At 38.3% G+C, this 21514-nt stretch overlaps 1 protein-coding gene across 1 annotated transcript; it reads right to left on the minus strand.

Moving 5' to 3' along the window:
- Positions 1 to 15909: 15909 nt before the first annotated feature.
- On the minus strand, positions 15910 to 16442 carry ripply2 (ripply transcriptional repressor 2). Its single transcript, XM_053337225.1, has 3 exons — positions 16341 to 16442; positions 16160 to 16230; positions 15910 to 16072 (listed from the first exon to the last, which is right to left on the minus strand). The coding sequence occupies exons 1-3, from the start codon at positions 16440 to 16442 to the stop codon at positions 15910 to 15912; spliced, it is 336 nt and encodes a 111-aa protein (XP_053193200.1).
- Positions 16443 to 21514: the final 5072 nt, after the last annotated feature.

Consider the following 21514-nt stretch of genomic DNA (forward strand, 5'->3'; position numbering starts at 1 on the left):
CCAGCTGTGTGGGTCATGGGCTGCAAGAGCAGCTGCTGGTCATAAATCACCCGAGCTGGAGGAGCTCTGGCACTCCTTCTGTCAGCCGTGAAACAAAGACGTAGAGGTAGTGGGGGGTCAGAGGTAGCCAACCTGGGTAACAACTGGAGACCCAGCACCACCTCCGCAATGCTGCACTGAACAGTCCTCTATTATCAAACTGTACTTTAAGACTGGTGAAGTCACTGAGGGACATATGCAACCATGGTGTCAGAGGATGCAAATGTAAAGTCAAGGCGTATGGTGTAATATGGTATGCAAGCAATTATGGTTAAAGAGGCGATGCAGCTTGTGAGTTGTAAGGTCAGAGGACAGAGAACCCCTTGCTGAGTTACTGTAGCAGAAAAAAATGCAAATAAATTCTGTCAACAGAAAGAGAAGGTCTTTGTTGCAAGATGTGTGTTGGTATGCGTTAAAAAACAGCAATGAGCTTCTGTTTGTTTTTTTAAGTTTAAAGGAGAAATAAGTGAGTAATTGCCCGCCAAAAAAGAGTAGCGAAAGTAAAAGAGAATTTAGCCTAGAAATATTATTTTCCCCAAATTAAATTTTTTAATCAAATTAGGTAATTTCACTTGTTGTTATTATGGGATAAATTAGATTGTAAAGTGTATTTTTGATAGTTGATATAGTAGTATGATCTAGAACTTGTGGAACACAAATGTAAACAGTACAACAAAGTGAGCAGATGGTGCAAATGTGTTTGGGATTTTGGTCATCATAACATTGCACAGAGGTCAGTAGATTAAATACCTGCTTATCATAAATAATCTTAACTAATTGATCATAGTATAAGTTATACCTACATTGGTATAACCATAACAGCAGCAGGGAGTTCTGAATTCCAGTTCAAATCTGGCATAAAATGTTTAATAGTGTCATTCAGCCCATGGTGCTGTGTAGTAGTGAGGTATGGGGCCCACTCTGTTATTATAGCTGTATCATTGGGACAAACATCCAACAGAGTCCTTACATGCAGAATCCACACACACAGGAAAAACACCAGTAGATGCATGTAGAGAAGATTAGTCAGATATACACTGATAATTAACATTCAAAAGAAAGCACTCAAATATTTTAATCACCTTAAATCCAGCTCCCTAGACACCCTCCATTCCAAAGTCCTTCAAACCCAAGAGCTGAGCCCAGAAAAGAGTCCCTTATATCAGCTGGTGCTGAGACTAACTGCCCCCTCTCAGACACACTCTGACCAATCTTACACCAACACTGCTTTTCAAACACCAGTAAGAGTAAACAAAATTATAACACAATGTAAAGAAACCTATTTGGTACATTGGAAAGAAGATGCTAAAAGCCTAAGTAGATTAAAATGTTAACTACACCCCAAAAGAGAGCATAAATTAGCAGAATATGTCTCTCTAATGTCAGAGATAGAAAGCGGAGACAGATCCTAACCGAGTACATGCTCAATGACCACAAACTGACAACTGAAAAAACGACGACAAAAAATCACAGCAACCAGGAGAAGACAGAATATGTTGTCACTGTTGAACTGGTGAGGTTGAGAAAGAGATGCGCGTCCTCTAAGTAAAACATTCAATGGAATAAGGAACATTTACTTTAATAAGTTCAACTCTGTTATTTCAGATTTCAAATAATGAAAAAAAGAAAAGTCCTAAGAGAAGGAGAAATAGCATATATTGCTGTTCAGTGTGTATCAACAGGCCACAACCTGAGGGACAGAGAGTGACCTAGACACACACACACACACACACACGCACACTCATATCAGATCATGGTACCTTTTTAGAGACATTACATAGACTTACATTCCTTCCCTGAAGACTAACCATAACCCTAACCACTACTCACCTAACCCTAACCCTAACCTTTGCCCTAACTCTTACCACTACTCACCTAACCCTAACCTTTGCCCTAACTCTTACCACTACTCACCTAACCCTAACCTTTACCCTAACTCTTACCACTACTCACCTAACCTTAACTGTTACCGCAAACCTAAAAGTCATTCCAACTGGGGACACAGCAGCCCAATTTGTCCCCAAAAGTAGCCTATGACAGACTACAAAACAGACATATTTTGCTCTGTTTATAGTAATAATGATTATTATTGAAATTGAGCAATTCTTTCTCTATCAAACCTAAACACACATACATACACAAACACACACGCTAGGATAAACTGTACATTAACAAATTGTATTTTGATGCTACACCTATTAAGTTGATTAAGCACATTCATTAATTGGAAAATTGTTTTCATCAGATTTTCACAATTAAGAAACGGCAAAGTTAGAGAATCCTATGAGCAAGAAATCCCAAAGACACAAACTTCCAGCCTTTTACATATGGGAAATGCATTTTCATCTGTGTGCATGCAAGCAAATATGTTGATGTGAACCCTGCACACTACACTAAAAGTAGACACCTGCCTTTCATATCAGTGTACAGAAGAGAATTAGGGTCACTTATGATGTTCTGACTTTTTTCTCAGAATGCTGAGTTTAAAGTCAGAATTATTGCTGTGTCTGAAACTCCATACTATCATGCTATTAAGTACACTAAAATAGTATGTGCGGTTTTTTAGTATATCTGAATGAAACAGTACATGAAGTGAATACTGAATGCAAGCAATGGACACTACACCAGCATAAATATCGCCCAATGTAATGCAGTGGTGATGACGACAACATATAATATAAAAGAGAATAGCTGACAACAACCAAGCAGCTCTGACATAAAATCAATAACGCTACAATTCAACTAAGGTTTCACTTTGCTAGGCGTAATATGTTTTTTAAATTAGTTAAGACTTTATGTTTGCTGAAGGTTACCATGGTTACATGTCTCCAACTGGTAAGAAAGTGACAGTGTCTGACTTTTTTTCTCAGAATTCTGACTTCAAACCAAAATTCTGAAAGAGATCATAATTCTGAGAAAAAATTCAGAATTCTGACTTTAAACTCATAAATATTTCACATGTGGCACTAATCTTCTCCCGTACTGGCGATAAAAAGGGGAAAAAAAGGAGGAAAAGAAGCATGAAGGTTTGGGGGGGGGGGGGTTAAGGATGGGTGGTATATGAGTGTCTTTGAGCACTCTTCTTGAATAATTATCTATCTAAAATGATCTTCTCTGCATTGAGGCCACCCCCTATAAGCATATAAAATAACAAACTACAAACAAAACCTCCAAAACAATGCCTAAAAAAACAGAAAGAGTCTGTTTCCAGTTATTTCAATGCTGATATTTCCTGATAATCAGCCAGTGCTCACTGTGCTGAGGACAAATATTCTCAGTGTCTTGGAATGTTCATCTCTTTGGACACAAACATAATTGCCAGAAAGGAAATAGCAGTATAAAGGATGTCGCTGGAGAAGAAGGGCACAGAGAAAAGAGAGCAGATTATAAAAGGCTATAAGAGGGGAAAAGGATGACACAAGAGAGAAAGGGAGGAGAAGACTTCTTTGCCCTTTGGTGTGGAGCGAGGGCCGATCGATAGCAGTGTAATGAGCCTGGTATTAGCTGGGGTGCAGAGGGACCGGAGCAGGGCAGAGGGAGGGCGGAGGGTGGAGGGGGAGAGCCTGGATCTGATTCCCAACAGCAAACAACTCCATTGCTGCAGACATCAGAACCAACACCTGAGAACACCTATTAAAGCCAGATGACCCTCTTCTCGGTTAATGACAGAGCCTCACTCATACAAACTCTTCACACACACAGCACACACACACATACTCTGATACACTTTTATTCGACCTGCTGGCTGGTTACATAGCCATCACACAATTCTGTATCCGCCCAGCTGCTGCTAAAGTCAAATACCCAAAGAGGGGTAGCAAAGAAGAAAGAAGAAAAACTAGCCTAATCCTGACTAAGAAAAAGACTGCACTCAACATCACCTCTCCCTTTTGTTACAGATTACCCAACAATGGCTTCTGCCACTCTCTTAAATCCACTACACGCTGGCGATTTGTATAAGAAAGATGGAGACTCGAGGATTGTCGTTGCTTGGTTGCAAGAGAGAGAGAGAGAAGAGGGACCAGCGGGGAGAAGTGGGGGATAACCATCAGGTACACTCAAAGCCAATCTGTTGCCTCGTCAATAGGCTCATTCTGCTGGAGTGCCATGTGCTGGGTGTCAGCCTCGCTAGCCCCCAGCCTCAGCCATCAGACCAGCCATGCAGGCAGGCACAAGCCGGGGAGGGGAGGGGAGGGGTGGAGGGTCGCGCTGCAAGAGGGCCACGCCTGGGTCCTCTCAATGGAGGGATCAAAGTAAGGATAGAAGGATGGGCCTCTCTCTTTGTGCTCTCGTGTCTCCCAAAACAAACGCATCCTCCTGTCTGCTGGAAGCCGCAGAGGTGGTCTAGCCTCAGGAACAGATGGTACAGAGGACTTACACTGGGAGCAACCTGCACTCTGCAAAAAGGAAGTGTCGCTTTTAGCACATCTGCATGTCGGGTTTAGGTCGACAAGCATTTGGGCTTGCTTAATAACATTTAATGATATGGTATATCTTACACTGCTGACATGCTAAAAATATTGCTCCCTGTTAAAATATGTGGCTTTGTGGTTTTGAGTACAACCATCTATCTCAATTATATGTTAAAATAAAAATCACATACTTCTTATTGTCAACAAACTGACCAAAACCAACAATAAATCGATCTCACCAACATGTATCCGCAGTGCATAGAAAGCCTACTGTATCATACTTCTCTACTGAACAGAGCTCCATTGTTGTCCAAAAAACTATTAAAAACACATCAGTGAAGCACACTGTTGCACCGGTTGACATGTTCCTTCATTACCATGAACATTCATTTTCAGTCACTCCTACATACATAATACTGTTTTCATAAGTACCCACCAGCACACCACATCCACAGCTGAAAATAATCCAAAACAAATACAATATTTACTCCTGCTTCAGTAATGTTTGCTAAAAGCGACACTGCCCATCTGTTTCAGGAAATGACATAGCTTTGAAGAAATAATGATATATTTGTGACTTGTTTTTAAACATTTAGAGTCATAGACCACTTCGGGAAGTCGGGAAAGTGTTGAGAAACTAACACACTGTTGGTTTTGGTCTCTTCATAGGGTTAGCTAATCCTTTTAAAAGACTATAAAAAAAAGTATACATTTATTTCCACCCTTATGTTTTAAAGGGTCAATGTATACAAAATGCAAAAAAACACATTTCCTCATTAGCTTTAGTGGTATCTTGCCATGCAGACAGTTGAGGTATTAAGTGATGAGGTTTTCATCAGAACAACTTCCTGCCAAAAAAATAGTCCCTGAACACTGTTTATAGAGTCATTTATGGATTATCCAGAGTAATAGGGACGCTGTCTGTTTTTTGCAGTTATTTTTCAATATGTGAGCAGGAGCAGAAGTAATATTTCATTCACCTTCATTGAACTGGCAGTAGAAAGATGTCTCAAAACCTTGTCAAATAAAACTATAAACTATAATAAAACTATTATAAAACTATAAAATAATAATAAAGCCAATTTCAAGTCAATTTCGAGTCAAGTTAATTTTATTTATTAAGTGCCAAATCATAACAGAAGTTATTTCAGAGTGCTTTTTTTTTTTTATAGAGCGTGTCCATACAAGACTCTCTCTTTACAATATTATTACCAGAGACCCAATATTCCCCAACAAACAACCACTTGGGGACAGCAACAAGGAGAAAGTCCCTTTTACCAGGAAGAAACCTCGAGTAGAACTAAGTTCTAGGTGGACAGCCATCTGCCTTGACCGGTTGGGTTGAGACAGACAGAGGGTGGGGGAGAGAGAAAGAAAGAGAGAGTGGGGGCCGGAATTTTTTTTTTTTAAGTGAAAAGGCAGATTTAGAAATGTGTTCTATGTGGGAGTTGAAGGACATTCTGATCATGGATAACTCCTAGATTCTTTATGGTTGTGCTGGAGGCCAGGGTAATGTTATTTACAGTAGCTAATTAAGGTGTTCAGAGCCAAGCACAATAACTTGCTTGGAGTAGTTAACTGATTGGGATATTATGCTTTCATTGATACATATAATTGGGTATCATCTGCACAACAATGACAATTTATGGAGTGTTTCCAAATAACATTACCTAAAGGAGGAATAAGATGAATAGTATTGTAGTCCAAGCACTGAACCTTGTGGAGCCTCATGTCTAACTTTAGTGTGCATTGAGGAGTTAACATGTACAAACTAAAAATGAATCTATTAAATGAGACTTAAACCACTTTAATGCATTTTCCTTTAATGACAATTAAATGTTCCAGTCTCTGTATAGGATGTAATGGTTAATGATGTCAAATACAAATACCTAATAAGCCAATTACAGGGAAAAGTCCTTTGTCTGATGTAGTTAGGTCATTTGCAACTTCCATCGGTGCTACCTCTGTGCTATCACACACTCTAAATCCTGACTGAAAATCTTCAAATAAACTATTGTTATGTAGAAAGTCACACAACTGATTAGTGCCTGCTTTCTCAGGGATCTTAGAGAGAAAGGGGAGGTTAGATAGGTTTATAGTTGACTAAAACACCTGGATTAAGAATAGGCTTTTTAATAAGAGGTTTAATTACAGCTATAAGGGACTGTGACACGCCCTTTAACATTTTTTTAACTATCTAACTCTTGCCCTGTCTATTCTAATACTCTGAACTACTTATGACAAATGAAGCTCTAATGTCCCTATGTTTTAGCTTCAACACCCATTCAGTATCAGAAAGTGTTAAAAACTGATGCTTATTATTTTGTTTATAGGAAAACAATCAAAACTGTTCATTTTGTATTATTAACAATATTTCCTCATGCAGCGAGGAGTCACAGTCTCATTCCCTGCCAGAGTGGAGAGATTTTCACAAGCCCATCAGAAGCAGGGCTTCCAGTAGATATAACCCATGCTATGGTAATCAAATGCTAATCACAGTTAACACCAGCACAGGGTCCTATACTCTAGATTAATGCATCCGTCGCATATTCACGTTTCCATTAGCATAAATCAGGTTCACCCTGCCTTTGTAATTAGTGTTTTCATGTGAATGATAATAAGATATGGTGATTAGGTCAGGGTACTAGAATGGAAATGACTTGTCAGCTAAGTCAGCCTCAAACAGTTCCGCACATGTTGGACTATCAATATGTGCTTCCTCAAGAAACAATTAATGATGTTGAAAGATAATTGAAGTTAGTTGATAGGATGTGGACAGCAAAAGTAGACTATTAATCAAATTTCTGCAAGACACTTGATGCTTTAGCAAGATTCTTATTGCATACTTATGCTTTAGTCAGAGACATGTATGTAAAAGCACTTTCATCAGTTTCATCCTTTAGTGCAGTTTTGTCATAGTGGCTTTTTCCTAAAATAGGTTGTAAGTAGTCACGGTACATTTCATTTATAAATCACTGCATGCTTCATAATGTTGAAGAGATATTTCTGACATCACTGAGAACCACTTTGTGAATTTGAAGCCCCATTTTAAGATGGGGGAGGGGGGGGGACTTGGAAACTGGCTCACCAGTCAAAACACACGCACACACAGAAATCATATATATGTGCTTTTCAGATTATAACCAATATCAATGTTGGCTCCAAACAAAAGCCTCTATAATCAATTTCTCTTTTGTGAAATCTTTTGGAAGTCTTTTTTAGTCATAAACTTAACATAAACTAAACCAAGTTTAAAATTTAACAAGGGAAAAGTTTCATGAATGTCAATGTGTACCATTAGCTTTTTGGTGTCCTCCATGACCCTTATGTCTGCTGCCTTCCATTAAAGGTCAAACCAACTCAGTACATGTTTATGGTTATATTTATTTTGAACATGTAACAAATAATAAGTAAAAAAAAACAATGACAAATACTGCAAACTCTCAATAAACAAAATAAATGAATATTTCATGTCTAGAAAGGAGTAGGACTTATATGGCCCTACCCCTTCTCTATAATTCAAACAATTAACTCAGTGTTTCATCATATATACAACTCACAACCAACTCCCCCATTCTATTCTGCTACAACCCAAATATCCACCCAGTGTCAATCAGATAATCACACAACATCCCTGCAGAGAAGTTTTCCAAACTGTCTGACTACTTTTTTTTCTTTGCTTTTACTTTTTGGGGGAACAAAACATAGGAAACATATGTGGACTCTCATTCTTCTTCTTAATGAAGTGCATGAAAACTCATGTCTGTATCTGAACTAGCTCTGTACTTCAGCAACCAACATACAAAGGAAATCTTTTGCACTCATTACAATTTCTTATAAGGGGCTGTGTAGAGAAAGGGAGAGAGCATGCATCATAGTGTGAACACTAAAATACGAAGTTGCAAAAGTATGCATGCACGAGAATATAAGTTAGAAGACAAACAAGGAAAATATGTATGTGCAGGTGCGGTGCACACCTGTGTTCTTTGATGAAAAGCACAACATAAGTAGGACATGCAACAGCCACTGACCATTGGAGGGGTTCATTCCTTGTGGTTTTCGTCTCCCTTGGGATATCCCTCCCACCCCTGACATCCCTGACATGGAGCATTCCTCTCAGACTGGTGACCCCACATGACGGACGGCATCCTCCATGCTTATAACCAACTGATGAGACCTGCTGCAGCCCCAAGAGACTAAAAGGCTGAAGTTGTAATAAGGAATGTGGGTCAAAAAGAAAAAAAAAGGCAGGGAAAAATTACAATCAGAGAAAGGTTTACAGTGAATATAACACCAGTGAAGAGGAACAAATGAGATCTAAGCAAATCCTAAAACACAATAATGAAAAAGTAAAATCACTGACTTTACGCCTTGATCTTCCATTCAGGGTTGTTGAATGTGTATGTGTGCGTGTATGGACTGGTTGCTTTTTCATTCAACCTGACACCCCTGTTTCCATGGTAATTTATGGGACATGACCTGTGAATCTGAACACCCAGCTCCCACCTCCGAAACCGTCTTTTTCATGGATATCATAACCCCTCTTTGAACTGTTTGGAAACCATCGCAGCTTTCACAAAGTCTGCAATGTGAAAACCGATAGTCATGACAAAACTTTATTTTTTTTCATGTAGGGTTTAAGGTTAGGATAAAGGTGAAGGTTGGGTTAATTGTCTGCTTTTTTCTGGGAGAGATTGCAGGTTTGCCATGAAGTTACAAAAACAGCCACCATTTCAACATCTATAAAACTACTGATGTCTTCTAGACAAACTGATATAAATGTTCAAATCTACGAGGCAGTGTACCCTTTCCTACCTCACGTTTGTGTGAGGACTCTGCATTATTTTGTAGCTCTTGTCAAGGCAGTAGGAATAGCTGAATGAGAGATTCTCAAACAGGGGCAGTAATTTGCAGAGTGTGTTTCTAAGTTATTCCAGCTCCCCGTAGCTCAGCAGTGGCTGACCCCTCTCCCCTTCTGTCTGCTAAGAGGCCTACGGGGAGGAATCAGCCCAAATTACCTTTATTGATCCAGAGAGACAGGTGAATACCAAGCAGGTCTCTCTTCTCCTCAGTCTTCTTATCTTTCAACCACCGTTTTCATCACTCCACCCCCCACCCCCCCTCTCTCTCTCCCCTGCCTGCAAGAGGAGAGAATATAAAAAAGTAACAGGATGCCTTTATGTGAGAGGGACCATTCTAACCAGCACCACACGTTACTGTATCAGCAATGATTTACTGTTTGCATTCAGGCTGCTGTGATTAAACCTGCCTTTTCTCGTTGCTCATCTTTAATCGGTGACTGAGTGAATAGGAATGGCGAGCGGCTGTTTTTCTGCCTCCAATCCACCGTTGTCCTTTCGCCCCAACATACAAATCACTGTGGCGGTGGAAAAGATACTCCATTAGGTCCAACTCTGAGTTAAATCAATGCGTGACTTATCAAATGAAATAGGGGATTATGAGGTAATCACCTGGCAAACGTTGCTGAAATTGTAATTATCTCCACTGCACACATCTCAGAGAGAGGAGACCAAACTAACTATTTAAGTGGAGGGTAAGATAACAAGGTGTAGAAAAGCACAACAGATATATCTCTTAGACAGCAGCATGAGCCAGAATGTTTATGTGCCGAGAGGACCCAGCAGCAGAGAAATACATGTGAAGAGGTTCACTCCATCAACACATTTATGCTCCACATCATCTGTCTTATTACAGCAACTATTATTACTGCTGCTTAATTAAACCCGTGTGTTGTTTGCATCACAGTCTTTTACTGCATGGATAACAAGCACTGCATTTATACAGTGCTATGACAGGTTTGTTCACTTCATGCATTTACAAAGTTGTTTTAATATGTTTTTCATTGGTCTGGGAGCTGCACTTAATTAATTAATTGCAATAAAATAAGTAAAAGTTTTCAATTTAAGTGCACAGTATATATATAAAGAAGCAATATAATTAAATATAAATAAATATAAAATATGCTTTGTTTTCTAAGTTAAACATTTTGGAAATAAAAAGTAGGGTGTGGAAAATCATGAAGTAAATCTAAAATTATATTTTCAACTTTTCATTTTTTCATTATTCTTTTAATTATCACCAATTTGTTTATTTTCATTTAATTCATGTGTTAGTATTTTTTATGTATGTATTTATTTTTGTACCACAAAGCAATCCAAAGTTGAAATAAAAGCCCAGTGTGATTCAGTTGAGACCTGGTATCAGTCTTTGTGAACTGAAAAGTGAGAATTTTGAAAGGCAGTTGACATTGAAATGTATTGCTGTAAGGAAAATATTTAGTCTGAGCAGTATTAAATATGCTATTTTTGTTCAGTGTATCCCAATGACAAAATAAAATGATGAGGGATAAACTTATAATACATATGCACCATTTCATTTAAAGTCATTACTTTTTAAAATGATAGATTATAGACGTATTACTGCTGTGTAATGAAGAATATAGTAAAGTTTTTTTTCACACTTATCACAGTCAACTTTGCAACATAAAATAAAGACGTTTTGTGCAACTTCCAAAATGTTTGTATTTGTTTAAAAAAGAAGAAAAACAGAAAAACAGAAGTCACACACAGAACTTCCTGAAAACCTCAGATCGTTTCGATAGATGAAGTTTGAATTTTCTACATCATATAAGTAAAAATGACTGGATACTGAGTGTGGGATATGTATGTAAGTGCAACACAGCCCCCAGGTGGAAGCAACTCCAAGTTACATCACAGTCACAAAGCCAGCTGAACCTCCACTTTTAGCTATCTTGCCCCACCTGTTGGTCAAAAACCCTCATTGTGTTGTGCTGCTCTAAATAATGTTAACCAGACAGAGGATGAATGTTCCTGAGCCTCATCAGTATTCTCCAACTTGTCAGTGTTACAGTTTTACCAGGAGGAAGATCCAAAACCAAAGAACAGAGACCAGCCAGCTGCACTGTACAATGACATTCTTACTTACTTGCACCACACATTACTATATTAGCAATTAATGAGAAGACTGAGGGCAAGAGAGACCAAACAAGGATAAAAACACTAAATTATATACAAAGAGAAAAAAGAGCTACATCACAGGAACATGTAATTTGTGATGGTACAGTCTGATTGTACTATGAGGTGCATTGTATGGACCCTGTGTGTGTAAGAATTGTCCATGCAGGGAAATAGTGATAAGAGTTCATGTCAAGAATAGAACATAGTGCAAAATAAGCTGGGTATTGAGTTAGTAATGGTTACAATAGGTGACATCTGTCTACACATTACAAACACAACAACGCAGGCACAGCTATACCAAGACACACACCTAAAACTATCTTTATCATGTCAACCGGTCGAGGCAGATGGCCGCCCACTCTGAGTCTGGTTCTGCCTGAGGTTTCTTCCTGTTAAAAGGGAGTTTTTTCTTGCCACTCTTGCTCATGTGGGAATGTTGGGTCTCTTCAAAGTTAAAACCTGAAGAGTTCGGCTTAGAACCTGCTCTATGTGTAAAGTGCCTTGAGATGACTCTGCTGTGATTTGGCGCTATACAAATAAAGATTGATTGATTGATTTATTATCCTCTATCGCTCTAACATAACAGACATTGATATATCTGGCTTACTCCTCCTTTAAATAATGAATAAATATTTAGAAATGAATCATTCCTGTTCTAAAAAAATATTGTTGTTCTATAATAATATAAATGTGTAACTTGCCCCAAGTATCACCATTATCAATATGTAGAAAATCAAGTTTCATTATATTGTATTGATGCACAGCCATAATATGGCAGCATCAAATACAGCAATTATCAATGTTTTTATGATAACTTTCTGATGCAGCACTTGAGCACAGACTTATACAATAACAAACACAGTGCCCCCTTTTGGGTTGCAGTAGAACTACATTTTAAAACATGTCATCGAGTAGCAAGCTAAGAGTAAATGATCCACTGTCAGAACTATTCTGACTCAGGGCAAGTTTGACAACAAGCCCTCTGTTCACACTAACAGGCAGAGAGGTGTGACTGTGGGAAGGCAGCCCTTTAGTTTCAGCCTCAGCTCGGCTGAGTCACACTTCGTCACCTCTTTTGGTGTCTGTGATCACACCACAAGCTCAGTCAAAGTTCACAGGAGCATGCCAACAGTCTCAGTCTCCAAATGTACACACATGTTTGTACAAAATTAGAAACACCAAATGTGCAAATTCCTCAATTCAATTTTTAAAAATCATCGCATTCATGAGTTAATTTAAGACAATTGTTCACACAACAGCAGTGTTCTAATGGATATTATCATGTTTGTGTCCTATGCTGAAAAACTTAGCTGCCCATCGATCATCATCCATTTTATAATCACATTACAAACAGGCTACCAACTTATTATTAGAGGCTGGTGTGAGATTGTTTGGAGGTAAAGTGCATGGCAGTTGTGACACATGTGACCACAGAGGTCAAACATGAGCCTAAACACTGTCCATTCCTTTAGGTGTGTCCTCCTCACACCCAGATTCACACCAGCTCCTGGGAAAATGGGCAGCGTGTGCCTGAAAGTGTGTGCCTGAAATGTTCAAACTATGAGAGGTTCATGAAAGTTCACAATGTCATGCACAGATAGAATAGTGTGCACTGGTCCAAATCCAAAATGTAACTTATTATTCATTCATTGCATTTATTTGCCTGAATATTCTTTGCTTACACTCATTCACATACACATTCAAAGCAAAGAAACTGCCCCACACGACAGTATTTTTACTCATAACAGTTTTTTCTTCAGCTTTACTTTGCTGTCAGTCAAGAACTTAAACCAACAATCTTTCCATTGAAAGCCTGCATCTGTAACGTCTACCATCATTTAACTAAATATATACAAAATACATCAATCCTGACAGAATATCTGCTTTATCTGACCCTAAAACTATGTACAGCAAAGGTTATAAGTTCATCAGACAGGGCATCAGTCCCTGGTTTTATATTTAACCCTGGAGGTGAGCAAATTTCACACCCAAGTAAGTGACACTACTAATACCATCAGCCCTGACACCCAATCCTGGGAAAGTCCCAGCCAGCCAGGGGTTGAAGAGGTTATCAGAGCTTCATCATTTCATCACCACATCTAATAAAAGCCCTGCATTATGGCCAGTAAATCTAATTTTGAAGTTTAATAACCATAATCACTTCCTCCAGAAAACATTCAATCTTTTTGTTGTGGGACACATCAACAGTCTAGATACTAAATATAGGAGCATTGCTCCTTCTGAAAACTTCATATCAATGTCTGTGTGAGAAATGAAATCAGTCTGTCAAGTTATCAAACAGTTTGTCTTGTAAATAGAATACAGTCTTCCCAGTGCTGAGGTCACTAGTTCAGTGGCTAGTGCACTGCCCGTGGTGCATTCAGAGGCCACCGTGTCTCCCGTCAAGGTGTGTAAACTTGTCACCTTGCAAAACACGTAAAGATGATCCCAAAGGTTCCCATGGAAAGGCTTGAAATCCTGGCACCAGGGAAAGTTGAAGAGTTCAGGTCATTACAGTAAGTCAGTCCTGAAAAATATGGGTGTTTAAACAATATAAGGATTTCTTTTTCCATTAAAAACAATTCTGCACAGCATTATTATCATTTTTTATTGAGCAACTAATACTGCATATTACATGTCTTGTTACTGTATATCCAGTTACAGTTTTATGTATGCAGCCTATAAAAGTTTTGATGTTCTAGCAGCCGTGCACTAATGTATGTTACATCAGATTCAAACAATATGCTAAACAGAAACTTTGGGATCATGCTCACCTGTGATCTGTCTGTCTTAAAACAGAAGTCAGGTGCCCATATGAAGATTAAAAAGGGTTAGTCTTACTGTAATCATTCCTCTTGCTCATACTAACCTTGAAGATCCCTTACTGATCCGCTTCTAATATAAGTGAAGGGGGAAAGAATCCACAGTCCTCATTTTGTGCAAAAATGCATTTTATCAGATTATCTGAAGGACATTAAAGGAGGTTTCCACTGGTTCTAATTAGTTCAATTAAGTGGATATTTTCAAAAGTTACTCTTTTTAGAACACAATTCCCCACTCTGTTTCCTTGTTGAGCTGAAGAAATAGTGACTAAAAAAAAGGAGGTAAAGGCTGTAATTCTGGAAGATATCCTCTCGATTTGACTCATTTGACATCTGAAGCCTCATATTAGCTTCAGAAAAGCTTTTTAGATATATATCTTTTCCCCATCACTTAGAGTGGAAGTATGTTAGAAAGGGATCTTTTGATGGAGCAACGATGAAAGCAAGAAACAACTATTTAATCTTCATACCTGGTGTTTGAAAATCACCCTTTAAGAAACTTCTTTCAAAACAGATCATAGACAAATATTTGTGTTTTAATATTCATTCACATTAAATCTGCAACACATTAAAACTACTTGATTTCTATGACACCATGCTCTGGTCTGTTTGCACTGGTGTGTTTTTGTCATATTCTTATATGATGAGATCTGTGGAAGATGGGGTGACAAAATGTTTAAATAGTATTTAATAAGTCACTCAATGTATTATCAAGTCATCCATTTAGGTTCTGTTATGTGAGTGAAGTATGGCGTATGTATTTTTGGTGACACATTTATATCTCTGTCATGTCCAAAAATATAAAAAGCTATATAAAGAGAGTCTTTCAAGTTATTTCAAGTGTTCAACCACATCATTAAATATGGTGATTTTTGTCCAGTGATTCCATTAGATGTCAAATACAGCCGTCACCCCCCTTTACTATCTCAGTCCAGATCTTTATGTGCTGTCCTGACACTGCTGACACCTTCCACATGTCACGCACTTTCCGCACTTCAGGCGACACTGCGCAGGAAATGGTGCGTTTACCACCTTGCACTTATCCATGGGAAAAAAGCTGCAGCCTCAGGCTGTCAGCTACACTCAAAGTGTAAGACAAAAAAAACTACTACCACAACTTCTAATTGCTAAAGTAAGCCCACTTTTAAGCTCAATGTTCTCATTAGGGGTCTGTTAACGCTAAGAATAAATTATGAAAGGAATTACATTTATGAGATGCTTCAAAGCAAGATAAATAGTCAGCCTTCTTCTAGACACAAAGTAAACCTGATGTCTGATGTCTTTCCACACAGACTTTGATATTCACAATGAATAAGTGTCTTTCCAATCGCTCAGAAACTTTGTTCTTCTTCTAATGATTAATTGAATTCCCACCTTCAAGATTAACTACAGACACAAAACTTAACTTGAATACACAAATGAGCCCCAGACAACAACATCCATTTAACGCATTTTATTGCAATGCTCAGCAAAATACAAAAGAGGTAGAAATGTTAGAGGAATAACTTAAGGATTTACATTCTTGGTTGGTATAAGAATGAAAAACGGTCTTTTTACAATTATGTACAGAAATAAATAAAGATAAATATATATTATCACATTATGCAGTTTGTTTTCAAAGTCTCCAGTGAGCGACGTTTAGTTCAGCTCCTTCTCCATCTCTTCCTCTTCATCCTCGCTGTCTTCATCGCTGCTGGAGTCTTCATAAGTACAGATGGTTGCTTGGACCGGATAGTTGCGCAGGAGCATTTCTGCGTCCCTGTACAGATAATCGAAACATTTCGATTTTGGCCAAAACAGCCTTTAAAAAGAGAGAAACACATTGGTAAGATACAGAGAAGCAAGGTACATAAAATAATGATGATTTAATTAACATAATTATACTTACTTCACTGGATGAATGAACTGAGGAGCTTTAGGATGATTTGCGTCTGAAAGGTCTCCATGCATGGAGTGAGCCTAAAAGTTCAAACAAAATCTTGTTAAGTTTTTTATCCATTGAATAATGCATGTTGCATTGCGATGCAGTTTGAATAAAGGTAGTCTGAATTTCAGTTGTTTAAACCCACCATGTGTTTTCCAGTCCACGGTCTCCACATACTGGACTGCTGGGTAGCGTTGTCTTGATTTAAAACTGAGTTTAATCCACTGGCGGTAGGCAAAGTGTCCATGGCTCCTTGTAGTGATCAGTCCTGCTAACAGTCCTCTGAGGGTGTGCCACTGAGCTCAGGAAGCTCCTATTTATCAGAGCCCCGCAGTCGGTGCCAAATTGCGCTTTCACGCGTAACCAAGTGTTTCCATGCGCCATCGTGTTGAGGTGCGAAGTCACACTTGAGCAAACTCCGACCATATGGTCAGTTTCTTTCTTACTTAATGTAGAATCAAAATACTTATTCACTAGAAGATTGGGTCTTATTTGAGAAGTATTTTCAAACTTTATGATTTGATATTGATTAGGCGTTCCTGCTCTCTGCTTCCACTGTTTGTAACCTGTGTTCAATGGTCTGAGGCAGATGATGTACAATTGTAAAACGCAAATATATTCACCTCGTTTAAATTGGGTCCATGTTTAAATCTAAACTAAACTAAAGTAACAGCTCGGTTTGGACTGTTAAATTCTTGCTGAAAAAACTTGATGAACTTTTCATCCCTTTAACCTTTCAGTACCTCTATCTGTGTAGCCATTTGGGTATGAGGTGTGAAGACACACGTGCCCTACTGTCAGTCCCTGCTGTGGTGGTGATGGAATAAGGCTCGTGCTGTGTGGGGGTAGTTGACACGCGTCAGCCTTGTGTATACAAAACCAGGAGGGGAGCGAAAACCTACACCTCAGCAGATGCAGAGTTTGAATGCATCATTATCCAAAATTAAATTACAATGCAATAATAACATTAAACAAATACTATGTCATGCAGCTTTCTGATAAATACCCTCTGTACTCAACTGATTAGTACCATTCAGTTATTTATGCTTAAAGTTCAGATTTCCTCCCAGTACACCAGCTGGGGGCAGTGTGGGGCTTCATGCTGGGATAAAATGATAATGTGAACAGTGTAACGCCTGACCACAAATTTAATTGATTCGTCTGGACATAATTTAATGCACATCACGACTGATGGCTCTGGCTGTATGTGTGTATGTCTGTAAATCACCATTTGGGAAACAAACCTGGCATAAGACCAGTTCACTGGGGGGCAGCTTATGAGATAAGGGACAAAAGCCATGTCACCATTTGGGCAAATAGTGGTTAGAGATAGGGTAAGTCTCCAAATGAATGTAAATCTATGAAAATACCCTAAAAGTGACTTAGGAAAACGTGTGTGTGTGTTTCCACGTGACTTCAATTAGAGCTAATGGGTGCCACAGTTGCAAGTATCACTTGTTAAAAGTGTAGTAGTCCGGTGGTGAGGGGTGTCTGTGTTTCAAAGGTGAACCGTGCATGACCAGCATTGAATTTCCGTGCACACCACAACACTTTTTTTTCCCAGAGAACAAGCAGTCAGAGCTTGGCACTAATAAGGTCCACACAGACCACTCTCTTTTTCTTTCTCTGGTCTGGAGCTAATTGGACACGCCATGCTCTGCTGCTGGCTCTTTTGTGTTTTTGTGTCATTTGCTTTTCTTTGCACTATAATGGAAAGATATAGGAACACAATGCATGTTCTTGCTGTAATGAAATGAAAGGGGTTTTATGTTTTTATGTTTTTCCTCAGTACTTAATGAATGCTGTAACCATGGCTCTTAAAAAACACAACAGAACATTGCAAAGTATATGTCAGAGGAGTGAACTATATACATACATATATATATATATATATATATATATATATATATATATATATTTGTTTTAACTTTATATATATAAATACAAAGGAATAGTACATGTGAAGCGACTGTCAGTTATCAATGAAGCAAAATTCAAACTGCCTACTCAACACCACAGAAAAAAACACACACACACACACACACACACACACACACAAGTGGACAAAGTATTAAGGACACTCATAATGAAGATAATTCTGGCTGGTAATTCTAGGAAAAAGCCATTATCCATTATATTCATAAGTTACAGTTCCTATTTCCTGCCCCAGTCATTTGCACTTCTCTATTACAAAGACTCTCAACACTTCCCACAAAAAAATCTCTCTTTATATAAACCACAAATAACATCTCTTTATATAAGCTTATTCACTAAAGTCTCATTCGTTGAGACCAACAGAGTAAATTACATTTTTAAATGTGTTCAGTCTTCCCCCCTACATTTTCTACTTGATCTACAAAATCAAAACTAAAAAAAAGCTTCCTTTACTCCTTTCTTGGTTCCAAACAGAGCAATTTAAATAAGCCCCAAAAAACTCATGCAGTTCCAAATGAAGAACTCTATTCAAACCCTCATTATGTCCTAATCTAAGGAAATGTAGCGAATGTGGAAGCAGTCCCAATAGTCACACAAATCTGACAAAGAGTTCTAAGAATATATCTGTGCCTTAATCAACTGTTTCCTACTTGAAGCAAAACATTTCACCATCTCAGAACATCTTGCCTATCGGGAATGTGCAGGTTCAGGGATACCTTGCTTTTATCTTCACAGTTTGAAGGTTACTGACATCACATTTAATAACCACTACAATAATATATCAGTTTGGGAAAGAAATGTAAAGTTATTTTAAGGGATATGTGAGAGATAGGACATTCAAAGATTCATGAAGGTTTTATTGGTTGAAATTTTAATTTATACCCTCTGGTACAAGATGATGTCACCATTTCATATATGTTTTACAGGAAGCAGGAGTCATTTTATAGAGACTTTAAAATGCATTAACTACCTCATACAAGTTCTACCTATTACACAGTGAACAATCCTTGTCACACTAAGAATATTTGTTGAATGTATTCCAGCATGCAGTGGTATTGATCTTTGCTCTTACTGTTGTGGTAATGATGGGTCTCAAGGTGACTCCTGGCTTAACAAGGAAAACATTCCTCCATGTGATAACAGAGGGGGAGGAGAGGGGAGTCCTGGTGTGTTTACTAAAGAGGGGTGACAGTACAGCCTAAAACCTAATCAACTTTAATACCACCTTCCTGCTTCCAGCTGGACTTTAATTAGTTACTCAAAGGGAAAAGGCTTTGTAAGTGCAATATTGTATCTGTTTCTCATCTTTACAATCCTTTCTTTGTGATCCATTTTGGGAGGTTAATTTGCTAAACAACATCATGAGGTAGTAGTTGTATTCATATAAGACTGCATTTCACTGAGATGTAGATACCTATACCCCATTCCCTTTTTACATTGCTGACTGAGCAATATTGCACAGCTTCCTTGTAATATTTGCATTCTGGACAGGATCTTTCATGTACAAGTCATCCTTACAGAATATCAAATGATCAATGACCACCAGTGCACAGTGCTCGGAGGTAGTTAATAACTGAGCTGCAGAAAAAAAAGAATACATAATTTATCCATCAGGTGTCGAGTGGCAGTTTAATCAAATCTATTTGGTATTTAGATCATCAACTTCCAGGAGCTGCAAGAATTAATTAAAATTAACCAATACATAGAAAATTTCATGGCTGGTGTTTGATGTGATGATGGACTGGTGCACACTCAGGAGCGGGCATGTGTTTGGGTGTGTTTATATAGGATTCTATGAGTTTTGAGTGTTGTTCTGAGAATGGCTACGCCGAAGGTCGAACTGATCTAGACCTCGGTTTAATGGAAATACTGAGAATAGGAAACCATGTGAAGAAGTAAAAATGCCCTGTAAATAGATGCTGGCAAGGTTCAGAGAAAAATATGAGGAAAACAAAGAAAAGCAAATTCAATCATAATGCATAAAGAAATAATAAATTATATGAAACTAGAAGGCTATGTCATGGTAACAGAGAGGGGGGAGACTTTTCTGTATAGCAATGCTTCTAGTCGGGTATACAACATAAAGACATGCCATAATAACATTGTTTATGAACAGTAGTTGGTATTTATTACTACATTTATGATTGAAGTCAGAATGCCCTGTAGTCTTTCTTTCATAACTCATTTATTTCTACTGCCTTTGTTCTGCCTTCTTTTCTTCCTTCTTCCATCATTTTCATTTCAGTCACTGACCTTCTACTCCAGAGAACAACAAAATAAATCCTTAAACCAGGGTCAAGATGGCAGTGCCCTGTCTATTCCTTCTGCTCAGCAATGAAATGAACTTGTGACTGCTCTATATGCAGGATGGGTTTTGGGGTTATGCTGACAAAGACAGAAATGCACGGGCTCATCCATCAGAGCTGATACTCTGAAAATCTTTTTTAAGTGTGATTATGCAAAGCAAAAAGTAGCAGGGAAAAGTGTCTGCTGAATGAAAAGTGGGTCTTTAAGCGGTGTACTTGTGTGTTCTGGATGTATGTGGGAGTTGTATTGTGAATAGAAGGATGGGTGGCTTAGAAAAGTGTTCTTCAGAGACCGAAAGTGGGGTTGAATACGATACTAGATACAAAGAAATGTATAAGGGTGAATTATAAAGCAATGAATGAGGAAATTAATTATTTTTTTCCTGCTTTGGCAGAAAGACACGAATGAGATCAGAGACATACAAAAGGCAGCTCAAATGCCCATCACTGTCAGTAAGAGAATTCAGAATTTATCACAGCAACATCAGAACTATGCCTCGCACGTAGCAACAGCACTCATGCAGAACCTATGAATATTTCATATTATCTATTTTAGGGCCTTATCTGTATCTATCCCCAATTCACAAACGGTCACAATGAGAGCAGTAAGAGCGGTGGGTGGGTGGTATAGTAGCATAAAGCTGATTTATGATGAGAATGTTATTGAGCGGAGTCGTCAAATGAAAGAAGTGAAATTAAAAATAACAGTGGAGCCATGCTGGGTCATACAGCGTTTTGATGAGGAATGGTGAATCAGAGTGTTGTTTAATTGAGTAAAGTTTAATAAGTGCCAACCTTCACTGTCTTTTATCCCAGAATCCTTTGCTTTTTTTGTTTGTTTTTCATCTTTTATTTGTGGAGAGCAATATTCTGTCAGAAACTGATAGCTTTGATGTTTTATGTTTTAACTGTGCTGAATCTTAATCAATATGTGACTTACCTGCAGTGGTGAGTCAGAGAGCTCAGCACCTACTGTTCAGGTGATTCTCATGCATGAGAGGTCTGCAGGACCTTTGAGGGAGGTCTGACTCCTGCCTTAAGTTTGAACTCTCAGTGTTGTGGTAAAAATCATATAGTA

The sequence above is a fragment of the Scomber japonicus genome, chromosome 17, assembly GCF_027409825.1.
Source record: "Scomber japonicus isolate fScoJap1 chromosome 17, fScoJap1.pri, whole genome shotgun sequence".
NCBI lineage: Eukaryota > Metazoa > Chordata > Actinopteri > Scombriformes > Scombridae > Scomber > Scomber japonicus.

Coding starts and splice junctions, on each gene's coding strand:
- ripply2 (XM_053337225.1), bottom strand. CDS start 16,442: ATGGACACTTTGCCTACCGCCAGTGGATTAAACTCAGTTTTAAATCAA. Junction 16,231..16,340: donor CGTGGACTGGAAAACACATG/GTGGGTTTAAAC, acceptor TTGAACTTTTAG/GCTCACTCCATGCATGGAGA. Junction 16,073..16,159: donor CAGTTCATTCATCCAGTGAA/GTAAGTATAATT, acceptor CTCTTTTTAAAG/GCTGTTTTGGCCAAAATCGA.